Consider the following 18,391-nt stretch of genomic DNA (forward strand, 5'->3'; position numbering starts at 1 on the left):
GACAGTAGAAGATTGGAAAAACGTTGCCTGGTCTGATGAGTCTCGATTTCTGCTGCGACATTCGGATGGTAGGGTCAGAATTTGGCGTCAACAACATGAAAGCATGGATCCATCCTGCCTTGTATCAACGGTTCAGGCTGGTGGTGGTGGTGTCATGGTGTGGGGAATATTTTCTTGGCACTCTTTGGGCCCCTTGGTACCAATTGAGCATTGTTGCAACGCCACAGCCTACCTGAGTATTGCTGCTGACCATGTCCATCCCTTTATGACCACAATGTACCCAACATCTGATGGCTACTTTCAGCAGGATAATGCGCCATGTCATAAAGCTGGAATCATCTCAGACTGGTTTCTTGAACATGACAATGAGTTCACTGTACTCAAATGGCCTCCACAGTCACCAGATCTCAATCCAATAGAGCATGTCAATATGGACCAAAATCTCTGAGGAATGCTTCCAGCACCTTGTTGAATCTATGCCACGAAGAATTGAGGCAGTTCTGAAGGCAAAAGGGGTTCCAACCCGTTACTAGCATGGTGTACCTAATAAAGTGGCCGGTGAGTGTATTATTACAATATAACAATATGATAAAATTGTATAATTTTCAGTTACCTTCTGTACAGAGTCAGTACCTTTAGTCACTTCGTTTGTGTATATATATCATGCTTATATTGCTCTGATCTTTTTGAGTTCTACACAGGGGCTACATATGCATAAAACTGTTGGTGGACTATCACTGGGGGACAAAATCTATGGTTACTTTATATCAGCGGGTAAGTGAATGTAAAAGACATTGATTGTGGAGTAAAAATAAAAAACTGATTCTTGAACATAAAAATATAAAATGTAAAAAGCTAGCAGAAAATGGTATATATAGAAGACCTTAAAAGGGAACCTGTCACCACATTTTTTACAAATACAGCTAGTAATATAGAGCAGCTAGTAATGTAGAGCATTATTTCTCTCACATTGCTCTGTCAGGGTAGAGGCAGGAACAGCAGTTTTTATAAACACAAGGTAATATAAGATCTATTTAATTATACTATATTAATAGCTACAGACTATTATGTATATTGTAGGAACAGCAGTAAGAAAGCCAGGGCCAGATAAGTGCTGATGTTGCCCTGGGCACTTATATTGCTCAGCCCCCTTTTGTTGCCAACACGCAAATGCCTCTGCCCGTAACCCCCAGCATGTTACTGGAAGAGAGTTGCGCTGGTTCCAGGAGGAGGTGAGTTTAATATTTTGTTCTTATTTAATAAACCCTTTGTTTTACCTTTTGTGTTTCAGATCCATGTATGCGGTCGGCAGCCACGGACTACATAAATGACTAGAATATTTTTTTAATAAAATGTGTGTGTTTTTTTAACTTTAATATTAATAGACCGCACCTATTACTGTGTTAGCCAGAAAAAAATGACTTAAACTAACCCACCATTACCCTGGTACCTATCCCCACCAGGGTTCTCAGGAAGAGCAGGCCCTGACCACATATAGACTAGAACAGTGATTTTCAACCTTTTTTGAGCCGCGGCACACTTTTTATACTTAGAAAATCCTGGGGCACACCACCAACCAAAATAGCACAAAATGACACTAAAACAGTCATAAAAGGCCTCCCTTTACTAATAAAAAACCCCTAGCGGCCTTCCTTTACTAATTAAGAGCCCCTAGCGGCCTCCCTTTACTAATTAAGAGACCCTAGCGGCCTCCCTTTACTAATTAAGAGACCCTAGCGGCCTCCCTTTACTAATTAAAAGACCCTAGCGGCCTCCCTTTACTAATTAAGAGCCCCTAGCGGCCTCCCTTTACTAATTAAAAGGCCCTAGAGGCCCCCCTTTACTAATTAAAAGGCCCTAGAGGCCTCCCTTAACTAATAAAAAGCCCCAGCCTCCCTTTACTAATAAAAAAAAGACCCTAGCTTCCTTCCCTATACAAATAATAACCTTATATACTTACCCTTGATGTCTTCTTCCGCGTACCTTCACTCCTTCACTCCATCTTCTGTAGCTCCTGCACTGCGCGCCTCTGGTCACGTGACTTACGCGACCTGACGTCAGGTCACGTCAGTCACGTGACATGCGCCGCGCGGTGCAGGAGCTACCGAAGATGGGCGGATCGCCGACGCGGGGCTTGTAGGTAAGTATGGGGCAGAAACACGGGGGCGCTGCAGCAGCATTACACAGGGGCACCATAGTTCGGGGAATTTTCCCCGCGGCACACAGGTTGAAAATCACTGGACTAGAATGCATTGTGGCGGCATCAGGCTGATATTATTGGGTGGGTGTGGGGAGGAAGGGGTGGTGTTGGATCAGGTCCAACGTAAAGGCCACCATTTTATAAATTATATAATTCACTGCTGTTTCCCCACACCCCCTCAGAGGCTCTTGGCAACATGTCCACGACAAATATGGCCATGCACACAGCAATAAGACATTTGTGATAGGAGGGAGCATACGTTATTGAGTATGTAGGAGGTTACCATTAAAGGTTAATCGTTTGGACCCTTCCACTTTGTCTATGGTTAGGAACCACACAGCTGGGGAAAAAATGCTGGGTATGTGCGAAAAAAGGTACAGTTACACAATAATATTCACTCTCAACCCTTCCTATCCACATTACAAGCATTTTGGGATCATTTAAAAGATGTAGGACAATGCCTTAAAATTAAGAATAAAAGGATACTTGCACTGACTGTTGGTGTCCCAGCGCCCTCCAAGGTACCCCACTACTTCACTGCGAGTCAAATGGCTGTGAAAATCCTAAAATTAAATTTATACATTATTTGAGGCTCTTTCTACCTATAAAGGCCAAAAGTGAAATAACACTCACCAGCAACAGAAGAGTATTACTGGAGATGGACACATGAAAAGGCTGGAACTTGTTCAATGCCAGAAAAGGGGTAAGCTGAACCAGGGTATGTGGGTCCCTAAAACATAAAAAAAGGATTTAGCCTCCCTGACTGTTAAATTAATTATGTCATGGTCCACTCCCAAGTGCTAGACTTTAGGGCAGTGAGTTTGCAGTGGGCAGAATGCTGACAAAGGCATTTTTAAAGTCGGCATAGAATGCTATTGGAACCTGCCACCAGCTAAAAAATCACATTCCTGGTGACCGGTTTCGCTTTAAGGTTCAATATGCAATTCAAGATTTGGAGAGTTATGATAATATTCCAGAAGATAAATTTTGATTTTTTGTTCCTGTAAATACTTCCCCTAACAGAAACCTGATTTTTCAGAGCAAACAATTATAAGGCCCTGTCTTATTTTCAGGAAAAACAGTGGCTCAGATTTACTAAAGCCCCTTTGCCAGTCTTCTGTCGGACCTTGCACACTCTCTTATGTGCAAACTGCTTGCACATGTATTTAAGAAGTGTTCGAAACACAAATATGTCCCACGCCACACATTTGTGTTGCAGCTGCACAATACCCAACGCACAACATAATACTGCACAGAAAGGGCGTTCCGGTGTGCCACATTTATCATGCAGTGTCCGCCAGAATTGTGTCATACGCTGTGTGGTTAACTACATGTTAAAGGTGCACCACAATTCATGAATCTGGTGCATCCTGCACACTTCACAGGAAAACTGCACCAAGTGGGCCAGTATGTCAATAGATAATGCCAGGAGATTTTGCCATCTCTTCTGATTTACAGAGAATGAGATCACAAGATCATGTTTTTTACTGACAATGCTACTACATGTGGGAGAGTACTAAGTAGAAAGCGTTACACATGGTGTGAGGGGGAATTTTTATGGCAAAGAGAGAATAACCCCAGGATTGAGCTGTATCAGACTGAACTGTGTGCTGTGAGGTGAAAGGGGTAAGGAGCATGACTGGGCACCCTGTCTTGCTGGAGCTTGTAGCTGAGGCTGGAGCATGAGGAGAGAGAGGAAGTTCACTACCTAAATCTTAGGCCTCATGCACACATTTATGGTCTTTTCTGTTCTGTATATATACGGCTGTATTCTGGCCGTAAATACGGGACATATTGCAACAGTATGGCAACGTATTGCACCGTATCTGTACCAAATCTGTATAAAATACAGTGGGCTGGCAATTGATGGATGGGCGACTATTGGCTGGCTGACAGAATGAACCTCCCACTGGTTCTGTATACTGCACGTACACTCACCGGCCACTTTATTAGGTACACCTGTCCAACTGCTCGTTAACACTTAATTTCTAATCAGCCAATCACATGGCGGCAACTCAGTGCATTTAGGCATGTAGACATGGTCAAGACAATCTCCTGCAGTTCAAACCGAGCATCAGTATGGGGAAGAAAGGTGATTTGAGTGCCTTTGAACGTGGCATGGTTGTTGGTGCCAGAAGGGCTGGTCTGAGTATTTCAGAAACTGCTGATCTACTGGGATTTTCACGCACAACCATCTCTAGGGTTTACAGAGAATGGTCCGAAAAAGAAAAAACATCCAGTGAGCGGCAGTCTGTGGGCGGAAATGCCTTGTTGATGCCAGAGGTCAGAGGAGAATGGGCGGACTGGTTCGAGCTGATAGAAAGGCAACAGTGACTCAAATCGCCACCCATTACAACCAAGGTAGGCAGAAGAGCATCTCTGAACGCACAGTACGTTGAACTTTGAGGCAGATGGGCTACAGCAGCAGAAGACCACACCGGGTGCCACGCCTTTCAGCTAAGAACAGGAAACCGAGGCTACAATTTGCACAAGCTCATCGAAATTGGACAGTAGAAGATTGGAAAAACATTGCCTGGTCTGATGAGTCTCGATTTCTGCTGCGACATTCGGATGGTAGGGTCAGAATTTGGCGTCAACAACATGAAAGCATGGATCCATCCTGCCTTGTATCAACGGTTCAGGCTGGTGGTGGTGGTGTCATGGAGTGGGGAATATTTTCTTGGCACTCCTTGGGCCCCTTGGTACCAATTGAGCATCGTTGCAACGCCACAGCCTATTGTTGCTGACCATGTCCATCCCTTTATGACCACAATGTACCCAACATCTGATGGCTACTTTCAGCAGGATAATGCGGCATGTCATAAAGCTGGAATCATCTCAGACTGGTTTCTTGAACATGACAATGAGTTCACTGTACTGAAATGGCCTCCACAGTCACCAGATCTCAATCCAATAGAGCATCGTTGGGATGTGGTGGAACGGGAGATTCGCATCATGGATGTGCAGCCGACAAATCTGCGGCAACTGTGTGATGCCATCATGTCAATATGGACCAAAATCTCTGAGGAATGCTTCCAGCACCTTGTTGGATCTATGCCACGAAGAATTGAGGCAGTTCTGAAGGCAAAAGGGGTTCCAACCCGTTACTAGCATGGTGTACCTAATAAAGTGGCCGGTGATTGTATATACGGCAGCATACGGTGCACAGCCGCATGCAGCACGTATTTAGCCTGTATTTTATATGTTCCGATAGACTTCTATGGGCTGTACGGAAAGGAAACATGGTGGAAAATTGGATATGCTCTATATTTTTATATGGCTCATTTACGGCACGGTACGGTACACTGGACAATACAGCCATGTACATGGAGCTGTATTCCAGCCGTATATACAGGTGATTTTATACGGTCAAGTGCATGGGGCCTAAGGCTATTATTTATATAAGGCATTATTATTTAACAAGTTGAGGTTTACTAGAAAATACATGGGATTATCTAGAGTCAAAGAGTCCATCATGAAGGCTTCTCTCTCTACATGCTTGTTTGTATCCAATGTGTGTGGTGATGTCATATTGATGGCTCATGACCACTGAAGCCTATCACTGGTCTGTGTCGGTGAGCAATGACAAACAAGTCAGCAATGACAGAAGCCAAGGTATAGTATTTAGTGTATCTGACCTAGTACTATTCACTAAGATTATAACTGTCTGTTGTGTACCATGGGTGTATGTTGCTTGTACAGGGGTTAATGCAACCTATTATAGAGATAAAACATTAGTTTCCTTTTAGTGACATGCTTGCGTATAAATTAATCTTATATTTATAGATCTAACAATATCAGCGCTTTGCTAAGAATACACATCGCACTATTTGGTACAGTACCTTCCGGAATCCCGAGTACCCAGAGTTGAAAATTTCACAGGTATACGGCTTTCAACCTGGCTGCATCTCATATCTGTGACAAGGATTCTTGGGTTAGAAAAATGTGTATAATATATATTAAAATGTAACAAGCTCTGAAAGGATTTTGTTCAGTAAAACTAAAAAAGTCAGGTAGCATGCAATACAAAAATATTGAACTTTCAATTGTCAGGCTTTATCCATTATGGACATCCATTACAGTTTTGACTACTATCATTTTACAGACAATTGTCTTTGTTATGAATGCAGTTATATGACAAATATTTGCATATTTTTTTTCCTTTTGGTGGTGTAAATATTTGCTTCTTCAAACTCCAAATTTCAACCTGTTCTCATATTCCTTAGTAGCTCAGTGTGTTAACAGGTTAATTCCCAAGCAAAAGGTCAGGGGTTTGAATCAAGAAGCAGCAATATATAAAATAACCATGAGGGTATGAAAAACTAGGGAATATTTTAGGGAACAGGAGACTGCATTAGTTTCTAAATTTTTAATGCTGCTACGTGAGTTCACTGCAAATGGTCCTACTGAGGCTCTTTTGCCCAGGGGCCTACTGAAACCTGGAGTCGAGTCTGGACGGCATATTCCAGGTGTGGCCGTAGCCATGCCTTGTGAAGTGGTAATATTACATCCCTATCCCAAAATTCCATACCACTTTTGATACATGACAAGATCCTACTGGCTTTAGAGGCAGCTGATTGTCATTGCATGCTGTCATTTAATTTTGGGCAAATGCCCAATGAAAGGGGAGAATCTCTTCTTTCAAATGAATCTTGAATTTTGTTTCTAGGTGCCATGGATCCAAAGATATTCAGGTTTAAAGTGAGAATATCAGGTGCCATTTTTATATGTAAAAATCACTCCCGACGGCAGTTAAACAGTTATTATCTCCATTTTCCTGACACTTTGAAACACAAATTTAGATATAAAAGAGTAGACTCTCTTTTTTCCTATGAGGCCAGAGATACAGCCCCCTGAAGTATCTACAGGGAGAATTTGCTGCACACAGGAGCTGCTGCACCTCACAGATAATGGAAATATCCACTTTATATGTTACTACATTTTGAGAAGGGATAATATCAACCAATATTTATGTTTTTAACCCTTCTCTATGCAGAACTATCTAAGAACACACTTTCTCTCTTATTCCCTTTTATTTTGTGATAGTTTTTTTGGTTGGGAAAATTGACTGACAAGATGAACATTCGATCCTCTTCGCCTAATGTGGCTACACTGCGACCAGAATATGCCCATAAAGTTATAAGTAACACCAAAAACACACAAATGTTCTGGAATAAAGTTTTTATTTCACACCATCCTCCATTATTTACAACTATGATGTTCTCACTCAAATTCTTATGACTGAGGGTTCTGTTATTGTGTGGCTAATACAATGGTGCATATCTAACAGTGACTTTTATTATCTCATTAGCTTGGTTTATGGATATACAGGCAGTTACACACAAGATAGGGTCTGTAGGTTTGTCCTTAAGTTGAATTTGTATGTAAGTTGGAACTGTATATTTTATCATTGTAATCCCAGCCAGAACTTTTTTGGTCTCTGCGACAAGTGGATTTTAAAAATGTTGGGTTCTCATAAGAATCAATATTAACACTAAAGCTTCATTACAGACACCTGTGATAACTGTTACAGCTGATCATTGTAGCCTGGGTACAATAAATTACCTATATCCAGAGGTCCGTTTGCAACTAGGGGTCGTATGTAAGTCGAGTATTCTTAAGTAGGGGACCGCCTGTATAGTTATTTATTTGGGTGACCATTGTGCATACAATGATAGATCTGTGTGTATTTTCTGCAGTTCCATTTGCTGCATATTTTGGTGAATACTGTATATTGGTGTGGGTTGTGTATGCTCTGCTCACAGCTTACTGTTTTAGGAAAGTTTATTTTCTTTATATAAGTATCTGGATTTGTACATATTTTAGAGGAAATTTTGACTGTTAATTGCCAAATGCATCGCCTGGTTTTCTGCTTTCAAAATTATACAGGTTTTATGGCACATTTACTGTTTTATTGATATATTTTGCAGGTTGTGACTGTCTAAAAATTTGTAGCTGAAAAGCAGATATCTAGTTATTACAGTTTTAGTGATATTATGTGGATTTATTTATGTGAACATATCAATAGGGCACATTTATGAACTCTATACATGTCCATCTATTACATTTAGGAGATGCAAAGGTAAATATTTTCTGTTTGGAACAATTTTTTTGCCATCAAAGTCAAATTTTAAGTATTTTTTATAAAAAATGCTGAGTAGGAATCATTGACCACAACTCTCTGGATACGATCCTTTAGCCAATTTTCAATCCAATTACAAATGATTCCTTCCGAACCACTAAACCTTATTTTACCCATCAGGCAACTATGAGGGACAGTGTTAAATGCCTTTGCAAAACCCAAGAACACAATATCCACAGTCGCTCCTCTATCCAAGCACCTGCTCACCTCTTCATAGAAGCAGATTAGGTTAGTCTAACAACTTCTATTCTTAGTAAACCTATGCTGGCTGTCACTTATTGTACTAATTGATGTCACATACTCCAGTATGTAGTCTTTTACTAACCCTTCCAATACTTTCCCCACAATGGAAGTTAAGCTTACAGGCCTGTAATTGCCTGGCGAAGTTCTAGAGCCCTTTTTAAATATTAGTACCATATTTGCCTTGCGGCAGTCACTTGGCACCTTACCAATCATTAGGGAAACCCTGAATTGCCCCGGGTTTTTGGCGCACGCGATCGGATTGTGGCGCATCAGCACCGGCATGCATGTGGCGGAAATCGGGGGTGTGGCCGTCGGAAAAACCGTGGTATATATATTTTTTTTTAAAGTGTCGCTTGACACGCGCTTACTTGCACTCAAGATAGGATGGTGGTCCGGCGGACCTCGGTGCAGCAGCGACACCTGGTGGACATCGGGCGCACTACCTTAGTGAATCGCTGGAAGACTCAAATCCTCAACGGAGAACGCGCCGCTGGATCTCGTCAGGACTGGGTAAGTAAATGTGCCCCAGTTATTTTATTGAGCTTAGATTGGATCATGTCTACATTCAGCCAGCAGATGTTCTTTCGTCTATTGTATAAACAGAGCTAAAAAAAAACATTTAGTTTCTCCGCCTTCTCTTGGTCTCCAGTAACCAAAGCCCCATTTTCTTTCAACTTGTATGATTTTATTTCCTTCTTACAGATTTTGGTGTTTTGGAATTATTATTAAATTTTTCCTCTGACCGTGTCAAAAGAGATTAGTCTATTAATTGAATATTACTAAATAGACATGTAGAATAAGTTGCAAGATGACACGGCTAAGCAGTTTGTCCCCTCTGTGTTTTTGTTGACTAGATGGTTGGTATTAGTCAGTATACAGTAAGTGGTTCTTATTGAAAATATTAAGTAAAAAATATAAGTAATGATTAGCTGTTTTATTTAAATTAATTGAACATCCTGCTTGATTCCTTCATGGGAACCATTCCTCAAACTATTTTGCCCCTCAGACCCCATCAGAACCTTCCTCCTGTGACATCATCACAAGCACGTGGTGCTGACCAATGAGACCATAGCTTGTGCATCTAGCTAAGAGGCTGAATAATATACATAAGTGAAATTGTGAAGGTTTATTCAATGACAAGAAAAGCTTCAGTATCATAACTTTTGCAAGAAAAGAAAAGTGAACACCGATACAAGTAATAGGGGGCATGGACACAATGGGGCACATTTACTAAAGGTCCGCAAGGCACATTTTTGACGGGTTTCCCGACTATTTCCGATTTGCGCCGCATTTAAGTGGGGTTTTTGGCGCATGTGAGAGGATTTTGCATGCGACACAAATGGGGGGGGGGGGGCACCGGATAACCCGACTGATTCGGACTAAGCGCAGGATTTACAATTCAAATTGTGTCGCAAGACACTGCACTCACATACACCAGGAAGAAGAAGGTGAACTCTGGCGGACCTCAGTGGGCAAAGACAAATGCAGGAAAAAGGACGCACAATCTTGAAAAATTGCTCCGGACTTCATCCTCGTCAGAGAACCCACCTTGTGGATTGCAACAGGACTGGGTAAGTAAATGTATCCCCACTAGATTAACCCCTACGGGACTCAGCCTATTTTGGCCTTAAGGACGCGGTCCCATTTTTCAAATCTGCCCTCCATCACTATAAGCGCTTATTGCTTTGGGACGCTACAAGATATCCAGGGGATTTTGAGATTGTTTTCTCGTGACACATTGTACTTCGAATTAGTTTAAAAATTTGGATGAAATCTTTTGTGTTTCGTTATGAAAAAAAAACGAAATTTGGAAAAAATTTGGAAAAATTCTTTATTTTCAAAGTTCTAAATTCTCTACTTTTGATGCAGACAGTCATAGCACCCAAATAAATTCATAAATTACATTTCCCAAATGTCTGCTTTATGTTGGCATGCAGAGGTCGCACTAACATTTTTACCGAAGGGTAATAATACTCCTCTTACCATTTTTGAGGAGTATTTTTAGCCGATGAGGAGTATGAAAATTTGAAAATCTGTCTGCTCACTGCACACACACACTGGCACAACACAGCGCACACACACAACACAGCGCACACACACAACACAGCGCACACACACAACACAGTGCACACACACACACACACAACGGCACAGGGCCAGCTCTAGGTTTGAGTAGGCCCCTGGGCAACAGAACCTCAGTGGGCCCCTTTGCTATAGCTCCCAAATTTTGTGGCAGATAACGTGTCCTATGGCCCCACTTTTGCCCCCTCTCCTAACCCCACTATGTGTTTTACATGTTATCATGTGTTTGGCTGCTTTGAAAGCCTTTTTATTCATTGCTGGACACGTAAACAGCTGTGTTAACACTTTCACATTTGCATACATTTCTAACAATGAAAGAATACGATTTGAAAGCATCCAAACACATGGTAACATTAGAAACACATGCATTCTTACCCATACGTCCAAACACTGTGGGCCACATTTATCAAAAGTAGTGCAGCCTGTACTATGTGCAGTTTCCTCACAAGTGCGGCAGATTCATCAAAACTGGGGCACGTTCTTCATGAATCTGACGCCCCCTGCACTGCTCGGGAAGTGTCAACAACTTTTTTTATGCACCTTTGACATAATTTGGTCAAGACGCAGTAAAAAATATGGAGCACGGTCCGACTCTGCACCAGAACACCCTGTTTTGTGCAGGATTTTGTGGTACAGCGAACACAATACTGTCGCAGACACTTCATAAATACATGTACAAGCAGTTTGCACCTTCTTTTCAGTGCAAAGTCAGACAGAAAACTGGCGCAGACACTTTAATAAATGTGCCTTGTGTGAACGCACGGTCAGGGTTAATGTAAGGAAGCATTGATAGAATGGCAGCAGGGACATAATTTGGAGGCAAGGTGACCTGGCAAATATAGTTAGGTGGTTGTACATGGGAAAGAGATAGGAGGTCAAGAGGAAGGGAGTGGTGGAACAGGCGGCACACAGGTAACATTGCAGAAAGTGGGCATAAAAAAAACACAACCGACTCTGTCAGAGTAAAGACTGAAAGGGTTAATTGCACACACAGGGCTTGACTCCTACCATGCTGTCCTCCTCAGCTAGGTCACAGGGTCACCATACATCAAACAGGAGTGGGCTTTGCTTCCTGTCTGTTTCTGTCTGAATAGCTGCGAACGCTGATAATGCTGAGGCCGTTCTGAGCAGCGCTGGTGGCTGGAGGCACTGAGTGCTCACAGTGGGAGGCTCGGCCATGGCCCGTACGGCTGTAACACAGACACTGAGGATGCAGAGACTAACCGCTCTCTGTATCATTATTATATCCCTGTCACACACCTCCCCCGCCTTAAGTGGGTCCTGCACTGGCACAACACAGCACTCGCTCACACTCACCCGGGATCACATAACTGCTGGTCGCTGCTGCAGGCAGAGAGAATTGGAGCAGGACGGAGTAGCAGCGGCTCACATGTCTCCCCCGGGGCCGGCGCTCACAGATCCCAGAGATCGCTGCATCCTGCTGAGCGGCCCGGCGCGCGCTGCGATCGCTACTGACATTCCCCTTCTATGCAGTGCGCGCCGGGCCGCTCAGCCTGCGCGCTACACGGAATAATTGCCAAGCGTATCTTTACGCATGGCAATTATTTTGGGGGGTAATGGTGCCTCATCACGCGTCTATGACGCGTGGTGAGGCGTTAATGCGATCTCTGTTGGCATGGTTTTTTAAGATTCCAAATATTTTACTAGAATGTTATGAGGCTCAGAATTTAGGAGCCATTTTTTAAATTTTTGGGAAAATCACCAAAACCCGTATTTAGATGGACCTGCTCAACTTTTAATTGACTGTGAGAGGCCTAAATAATAGCGAGACTCGTAATTTACCCCATTATGGAAACTACACCCCTCAACGTACGAAAAAGCACTTTTAAGAAGTTTGTTAACCCTTTAGGGGTTTTATAGGGATTAAAACAAAATGGATTTGCATTGCAATGGATTAAATGAAAAAAGTCTCGCGACGTGGTGACATCGGGACGAGAATTGGGTGACAGAGGCAGGAGGAGTTCCTGTCTCCGTCACCCGACCAATCAAATCGGTCCCGCCCGCCGATCGCCGTGATTGGCCAGTCAAACCTGACTGGCCAATTACAGCGATTTTGGGCTGAAAAACGTGGTTTTAGCCCCTTCCTCTTCCTCCAGCGGCACCATTTTGGTTTGGTATCGCTGGAGAGAGGAAAGAGCGTTACTGTGTGCACCAAAATACACTTTTACACTATAAATAGTGTTCTGATCCTTATCTGATCCCTATTGTTCCCTACAAATTCCCATCCTATCTGTTTTTTCCTGTGTCCTGTGTGTTCCCTGTGTGATCGCCTTGTGTGATCCCACGTGTCTTCCGTTTTTCCCTGTCTGTCCCTTCTGAACCCAAACGCACTTTTCAGTGCGCTGTGTTAGCGTTGTTCTGCACTGGACGCACTTTTCAGTGCGCCGTGTGAATAGCGCTGCACAGAATCTTTAGCAGTCTTAGCGGTAGTTAGTTTGTCTTAGGGCAAGCTAGGTGCATTTGTAGCGCCTTTTTGCGCGGTGCACATAGGTTTTTTTTCGGTGCCTGGTAATATTTTTTTCCAGAGCGCCGTAGGTGTACCCGTACGTAGCTACTTTTTGTGTGTGCCATCTGTGCGGCTTGTCCGTGTGGTTTGGTGTGCATTCTCTTTTTTTTTGTGTGCTATCTGTGCGGCTTGTCCGTGTAGTTTAGTGCGCATTATTTTTTTTGTGTGCTATCTGTGCGGCTTGTCCGTGTAGTTTAGTGCGCATTATTTTTTGTGTGCCATCTGTGCGGCTGGTCCGTGTGGTTTGGTGTGCATTCTCTTTTTTTTTTTGTGTGCTATCTGTGCGGCTTGTCCGTGTAGTTTAGTGCACATTATTTTTTTTGTGTGCTATCTGTGCGGCTTGTCCGTGTAGTTTAGTGCGCATTATTTTTTGTGTGCCATCTGTGCGGCTTGTCCGTGTGGTTTGGTGTGCATTCTCTTTTTTTTTTTGTGTGCTATCTGTGCGGCTTGTCCGTGTAGTTTAGTGCACATTATTTTTTGTGTGCCATCTGTGCGGCTTGTCCGTGTGGTTTGGTGTGCATTCTCTTTTTTTTTTTGTGTGCTATCTGTGCGGCTTGTCCGTGTAGTTTAGTGCACATTATTTTTTTTGTGTGCTATCTGTGCGGCTTGTCCGTGTAGTTTAGTGCGCATTATTTTTTGTGTGCCATCTGTGCGGCTTGTCCGTGTAGTTTAGTGCGCATTATTTTTTGTGTGCCATCTGTGCGGCTGGTCCGTGTGGCTTGGTGTGCATTATCTTTTTTTTTTGTGTGCTATCTGTGCGGCTTGTCCGTGTAGTTTAGTGCACATTATTTTTTGTGTGTGCCATCTGTGCGGCTTGTCCGTGTGGTTTGGTGTGCATTCTCTTTTTTTTTTTGTGTGCTATCTGTGCGGCTTGTCCGTGTAGTTTAGTGCACATTATTTTTTGTGTGTGCCATCTGTGCGGCTTGTCCGTGTAGTTTGGTGTGCATTATATTTTTTTTTTTTTGTGTGCCTGCTAGACGGTTTATCCGTGTAGTTTGGTGCACATTATCTAATTTTTCTAGTTCTCTATTTTTTTTGTGTGCAATGTCTCAGAAGACGTACACCGTGTTGGAGGCATATAACATGCTTGCCTCTGACACCGAGTCAGCTAGTGGGGATGATGGTCCCTTTTACTTATCATCATCCTCCTGCTCATCTTCTAGTGACCTGGAAGGACCCCCAAGAAGGCGCCGTAGGGTTCCAGGGACTTCTGCAGGAGAAGTGCCTGGGACTTCTGCAGGAGAAGTGCCTGGGACTTCTGCAGGAGAAGTGCCTGGGACTTCTGCAGGAGAAGTGCCTGGGACTTCTGCAGGAGAAGTGCCTGGGACTTCTGCAGGAGAAGTGCCTGGGACTTCTGCAGGAGAAGTGCCTGGGACTTCTGCAGGAGAAGTGCCTGGGACTTCTGCAGGAGAAGTGCCTGGGACTTCTGCAGGAGAAGTGCCTGGGACTTCTGCAGGAGAAGTGCCTGGGACTTCTGCAGGAGAAGCGTCTGGGGCTTCCACTGACCCCACATGGGTAGCCCCAGATAATTATACCCCTCAGGTCCCTGACTTTACGGGCCATCCTGGAATTAACTTTGACACGACAGGGCTCAGAGCTGTGGACTTTTTTAAGTTTTTTTTTGATGAGGCGCTGCTGAATATTATTATATTTCAGACAAATCTCTACGCTGCACAACATATTGCCCAAAACCCCACGTCCTTTTATGCACAACCCTACAGGTGGACCCCTGTCACTGCAGCAGAGATGCACAAGTATTGGGGCATAATACTCCTTATGGGGATAGTAAAGAAGCCTTCAATCAGGGACTACTGGAGCACAGACATACTGTACCACACCCCCATGTTCCGCATGGCAATGAGCAGGATGCGCTTTGAAGCCATCCATAAGTTTTTGCACTACACTGACAGCACACAGTGCCCACCCAGAGGTGACCCCAGTTATGATCGGTTATTTAAGGTCAGGCCCATATTAGATCATTTTAGTGCCAAGTTTGCCCAGGCATATACTCCCGCCAAACATGTGAGCATAGACGAGTCCCTGGTACAATTCAAAGGGAGACTTCAATTCCGCCAGTACCTGCCCAATAAGAGGGCAAGGTATGGTGTGAAGATGTATAAGCTGTGCGAAAGTTCATCAGGGCACACATACAAGTTCAGGGTATATGAAGGGAAGGACTCCACTATAGTGCCCCCAGAATGCCCCCCCTTCCTGGGTGTTACAGGGAAGATAGTGTGGGATTTAGTGCACCCACTGCTGGACCAGGGCTACCACATCTACCTGGACAATTTCTACACCAGCACCACCCTGTTCAAGTGCCTCACTTCCAGAAATACTGCGGCATGCGGCACTGTACGCAGAAATCAGAGAGGTCTCCCTAAGTCGCTGCTTGGGCAAAAACTTAAAAGGCACGAAAGCAGGGCACTATGCAGCGACTCTGTACTGTGTGTTAAGTACAAGGACAAGAGAGAGGTCCTTGTATTAACCACAATACATGAGCACACCACCACCCCTGTCCCAGTACGAGGTGCCAGTGCAGAAGCCCCCAAGCCAGACTGTATTTTAGATTATAATAAATACATGGGAGGGGTGGACTTGTCTGACCAGGTGCTTCAGCCGTACAATGCCATGCGGAAGTCGAGGGTGTGGTACAAGAAGCTGGCCGTGCACATCATGCAGATGGCATTGTATAATGCTTATGTGCTGCATCGATATGCCGGCCAGAGGGGAACTTTCCTGGAATTTCAAGAGGTGGTAATAAAGTACTTTCTTTTTGGAGACCAGGAAGGGGAGAGTGCTAGCACATCTGGAAGTGAGGCCACATCACGTATTGTACCAGGGCAGCACTTTCCAGGAGTAGTTCCCCAATCAGCCAGCAAGGGAAGGTCACAAAAGAGGTGCAGGGTGTGCTCCAAAAATGGCATTAGGAAGGACACCATTCATCACTGTGAGACATGCCCAGAAAAACCAGGGTTATGTATGAAAGATTGCTTCCGAATTTATCATACATCCCTGGATTTTTAGAGTACCCTGTTGTTACCCTGACGCACAGCTTATACATCATGCCGCATGCCGCATCTTCCCTTCTAAGCCCTGCCATGTGCCCAGCCTGTAGATTACTGTCCCGTATGCTTTACCCGGGAAAACATGCATCATGATTTTTAGGGTGTTTGTCTCCCGTGGCAGCAGCTGGGCACAAAATGACATAATGGATATTTTTTACTATGCACTATCCATTATGCACTTTTTCAGGGGTCCACCTGTGGGGTTAAAATGCTAACTATACCCCTAGATTAATTCATGGAGGGGTGTAGTTTCCAAAATAGGGTCAGTTCTTAGGGGTTTCTACTGTACTGGCCCCTATTGCCATCTACAAATCTTTCATGATGCCAAAAAGAAAAAAAAAAGTACAATGTCTGTGCTCCAACAAGTTATTCCCTTTTGAGCCCTGTCGTGTCTCCATCCTACAGATTATTGCCTCCTATGGGGTATTGCCCTAACCGGGGTAACCCGCAGAATGATTTTTGGGGTGTTTGTCTAAAGTGGCATGAGTTGGGCAAAATACTTTTGTCACTTCAATGGCATATTTGATAAATTGCAATACAATTGTTTCTCTGCACTACTCACTTTGTATTACATTTGAGCCAGCACCTTAGTGGTTAAAATGCTCATACAAACCTACATACATTCTTTGAGGGGTGCCCTTTCCAAAATGGGTTCACTACTTGGGGGTTTCTATTGTACTGGTACCTCGGGGGTACCCCCCATTACCAATCTAGTGAAAACGAAGCTTGAAAACCTAAATTGTGCTTCTTTATTCCTGACCCCTGCCGTGTGCCCAGTCTGTAAATTATTGGCACATGTGTGGTATTGCTGTACTCGGGACAACCCACAGAATGATTTTTGGGGTGTTTGTCTAAAGTGGCATGGGTTGGGCACAATATATGACGCACTAAAATGACATTTTTGAGATAAAAACGCAATTTTTACTCTGCACCATTTACTTTGCATTTAATTTTGACCAGCGTGTCGGGGGTTAAAATGCTCACCACAACCACCGATAAATTCTTTGAGGGGTCTAGTTTCCGTAATGGTATCATTTATTGGGGGTTACTATTGCACTGGCACCTCACGGGCCCTGCCAACATGACATGGCACTCCAAATCCAAACATGTGAAAACGGAGCTGGAAAATCTAAATTTCACTCCTTCCGTTTTCATCCCTTCTGTGTGCCCAGTCTGTAAATTATTGGCACATGTGTGGTATTGCTGTACTCAGGACAACCCGCAGAATGATTTTTGGGGTGTTTGTCTAAAGTGGCATGGGTTGGGCACAGTATATGAGGCACTAAAATGACATTTTTGAGATAAAAACGCAATTTTTACTCTGCACCATTTACTTTGCATTTAATTTTGACCAGCGTGTCGGGGGTTAAAATGCTCACCACAACCACCGATAAATTCTTTGAGGGGTCTAGTTTCCGTAATGGTATCATTTATTGGGGGTTTCTATTGCACTGGCACCTCACGGGCCCTGCCAACATGACATGGCACTCCAAATCCAAACATGTGAAAACGGAGCTGGAAAATCAAAATTTCATTCCTTCCGTTCTCATCCCTTTTGTGTGCCCAGTCTGTGAATTATTGGCACATGTGTGGTATTGCTGTACTCAGGACAACCCGCAGAATGATTTTTGCGGTGTTTGTCTAAAGTGGCATGGGTTGGGCACAGTATATGAGGCACTAAAATGACATTTTTGAGATAAAAACGCAATTTTTACTCTGCACCATTTACTTTGCATTTAATTTTGACCAGCGTGTCGGGGGTTAAAATGCTCACCACAACCACCGATAAATTCTTTGAGGGGTCTAGTTTCCGTAATGGTATCATTTATTGGGGTTTCTATTGCACTGGCACCTCACGGGCCCTGCCAACATGACATGGCACTCCAAATCCAAACATGTGAAAACGGAGCTGGAAAATCAAAATTTCACTCCTTCCGTTTTCATCCCTTCTGTGTGCCCAGTTTGTAAATTATTGGCACATGTGTGGTATTGCTGTACTCAGGACAACCCGCAGAATGATTTTTGGGGTGTTTGTCTAAAGTGGCATGGGTTGGGCACAGTATATGAGGCACTAAAATGACATTTTTGAGATAAAAACGCAATTTTTACTCTGCACCATTTACTTTGCATTT

General features: G+C 43.6%; 1 protein-coding gene across 6 annotated transcripts in view; it reads right to left on the minus strand.

The window, feature by feature from the left end:
- Positions 1 to 18,391, minus strand: part of MPND (MPN domain containing) — a 60,823-nt gene that overhangs the window by 23,649 nt on the left and 18,783 nt on the right. For all 6 annotated transcript variants that reach the window (XR_011848042.1, XM_072113340.1, XM_072113358.1 and 3 more), the window contains exons 5-7: positions 6,043 to 6,115; positions 2,834 to 2,930; positions 2,691 to 2,763 (exon numbers count right to left, since the gene is read on the minus strand). Coding sequence is in view for 5 of the 6 variants with exons in the window: in XM_072113340.1 (XP_071969441.1) it covers positions 2,691 to 2,763; positions 2,834 to 2,930; positions 6,043 to 6,115 (243 nt within the window). In the remaining variant the exon portion in view is untranslated. The remainder of the gene's footprint in view (positions 1 to 2,690; positions 2,764 to 2,833; positions 2,931 to 6,042; positions 6,116 to 18,391) is intronic.

This window comes from Engystomops pustulosus, chromosome 1 (genome assembly GCF_040894005.1).
Source record: "Engystomops pustulosus chromosome 1, aEngPut4.maternal, whole genome shotgun sequence".
Taxonomy (NCBI): domain Eukaryota; kingdom Metazoa; phylum Chordata; class Amphibia; order Anura; family Leptodactylidae; genus Engystomops; species Engystomops pustulosus.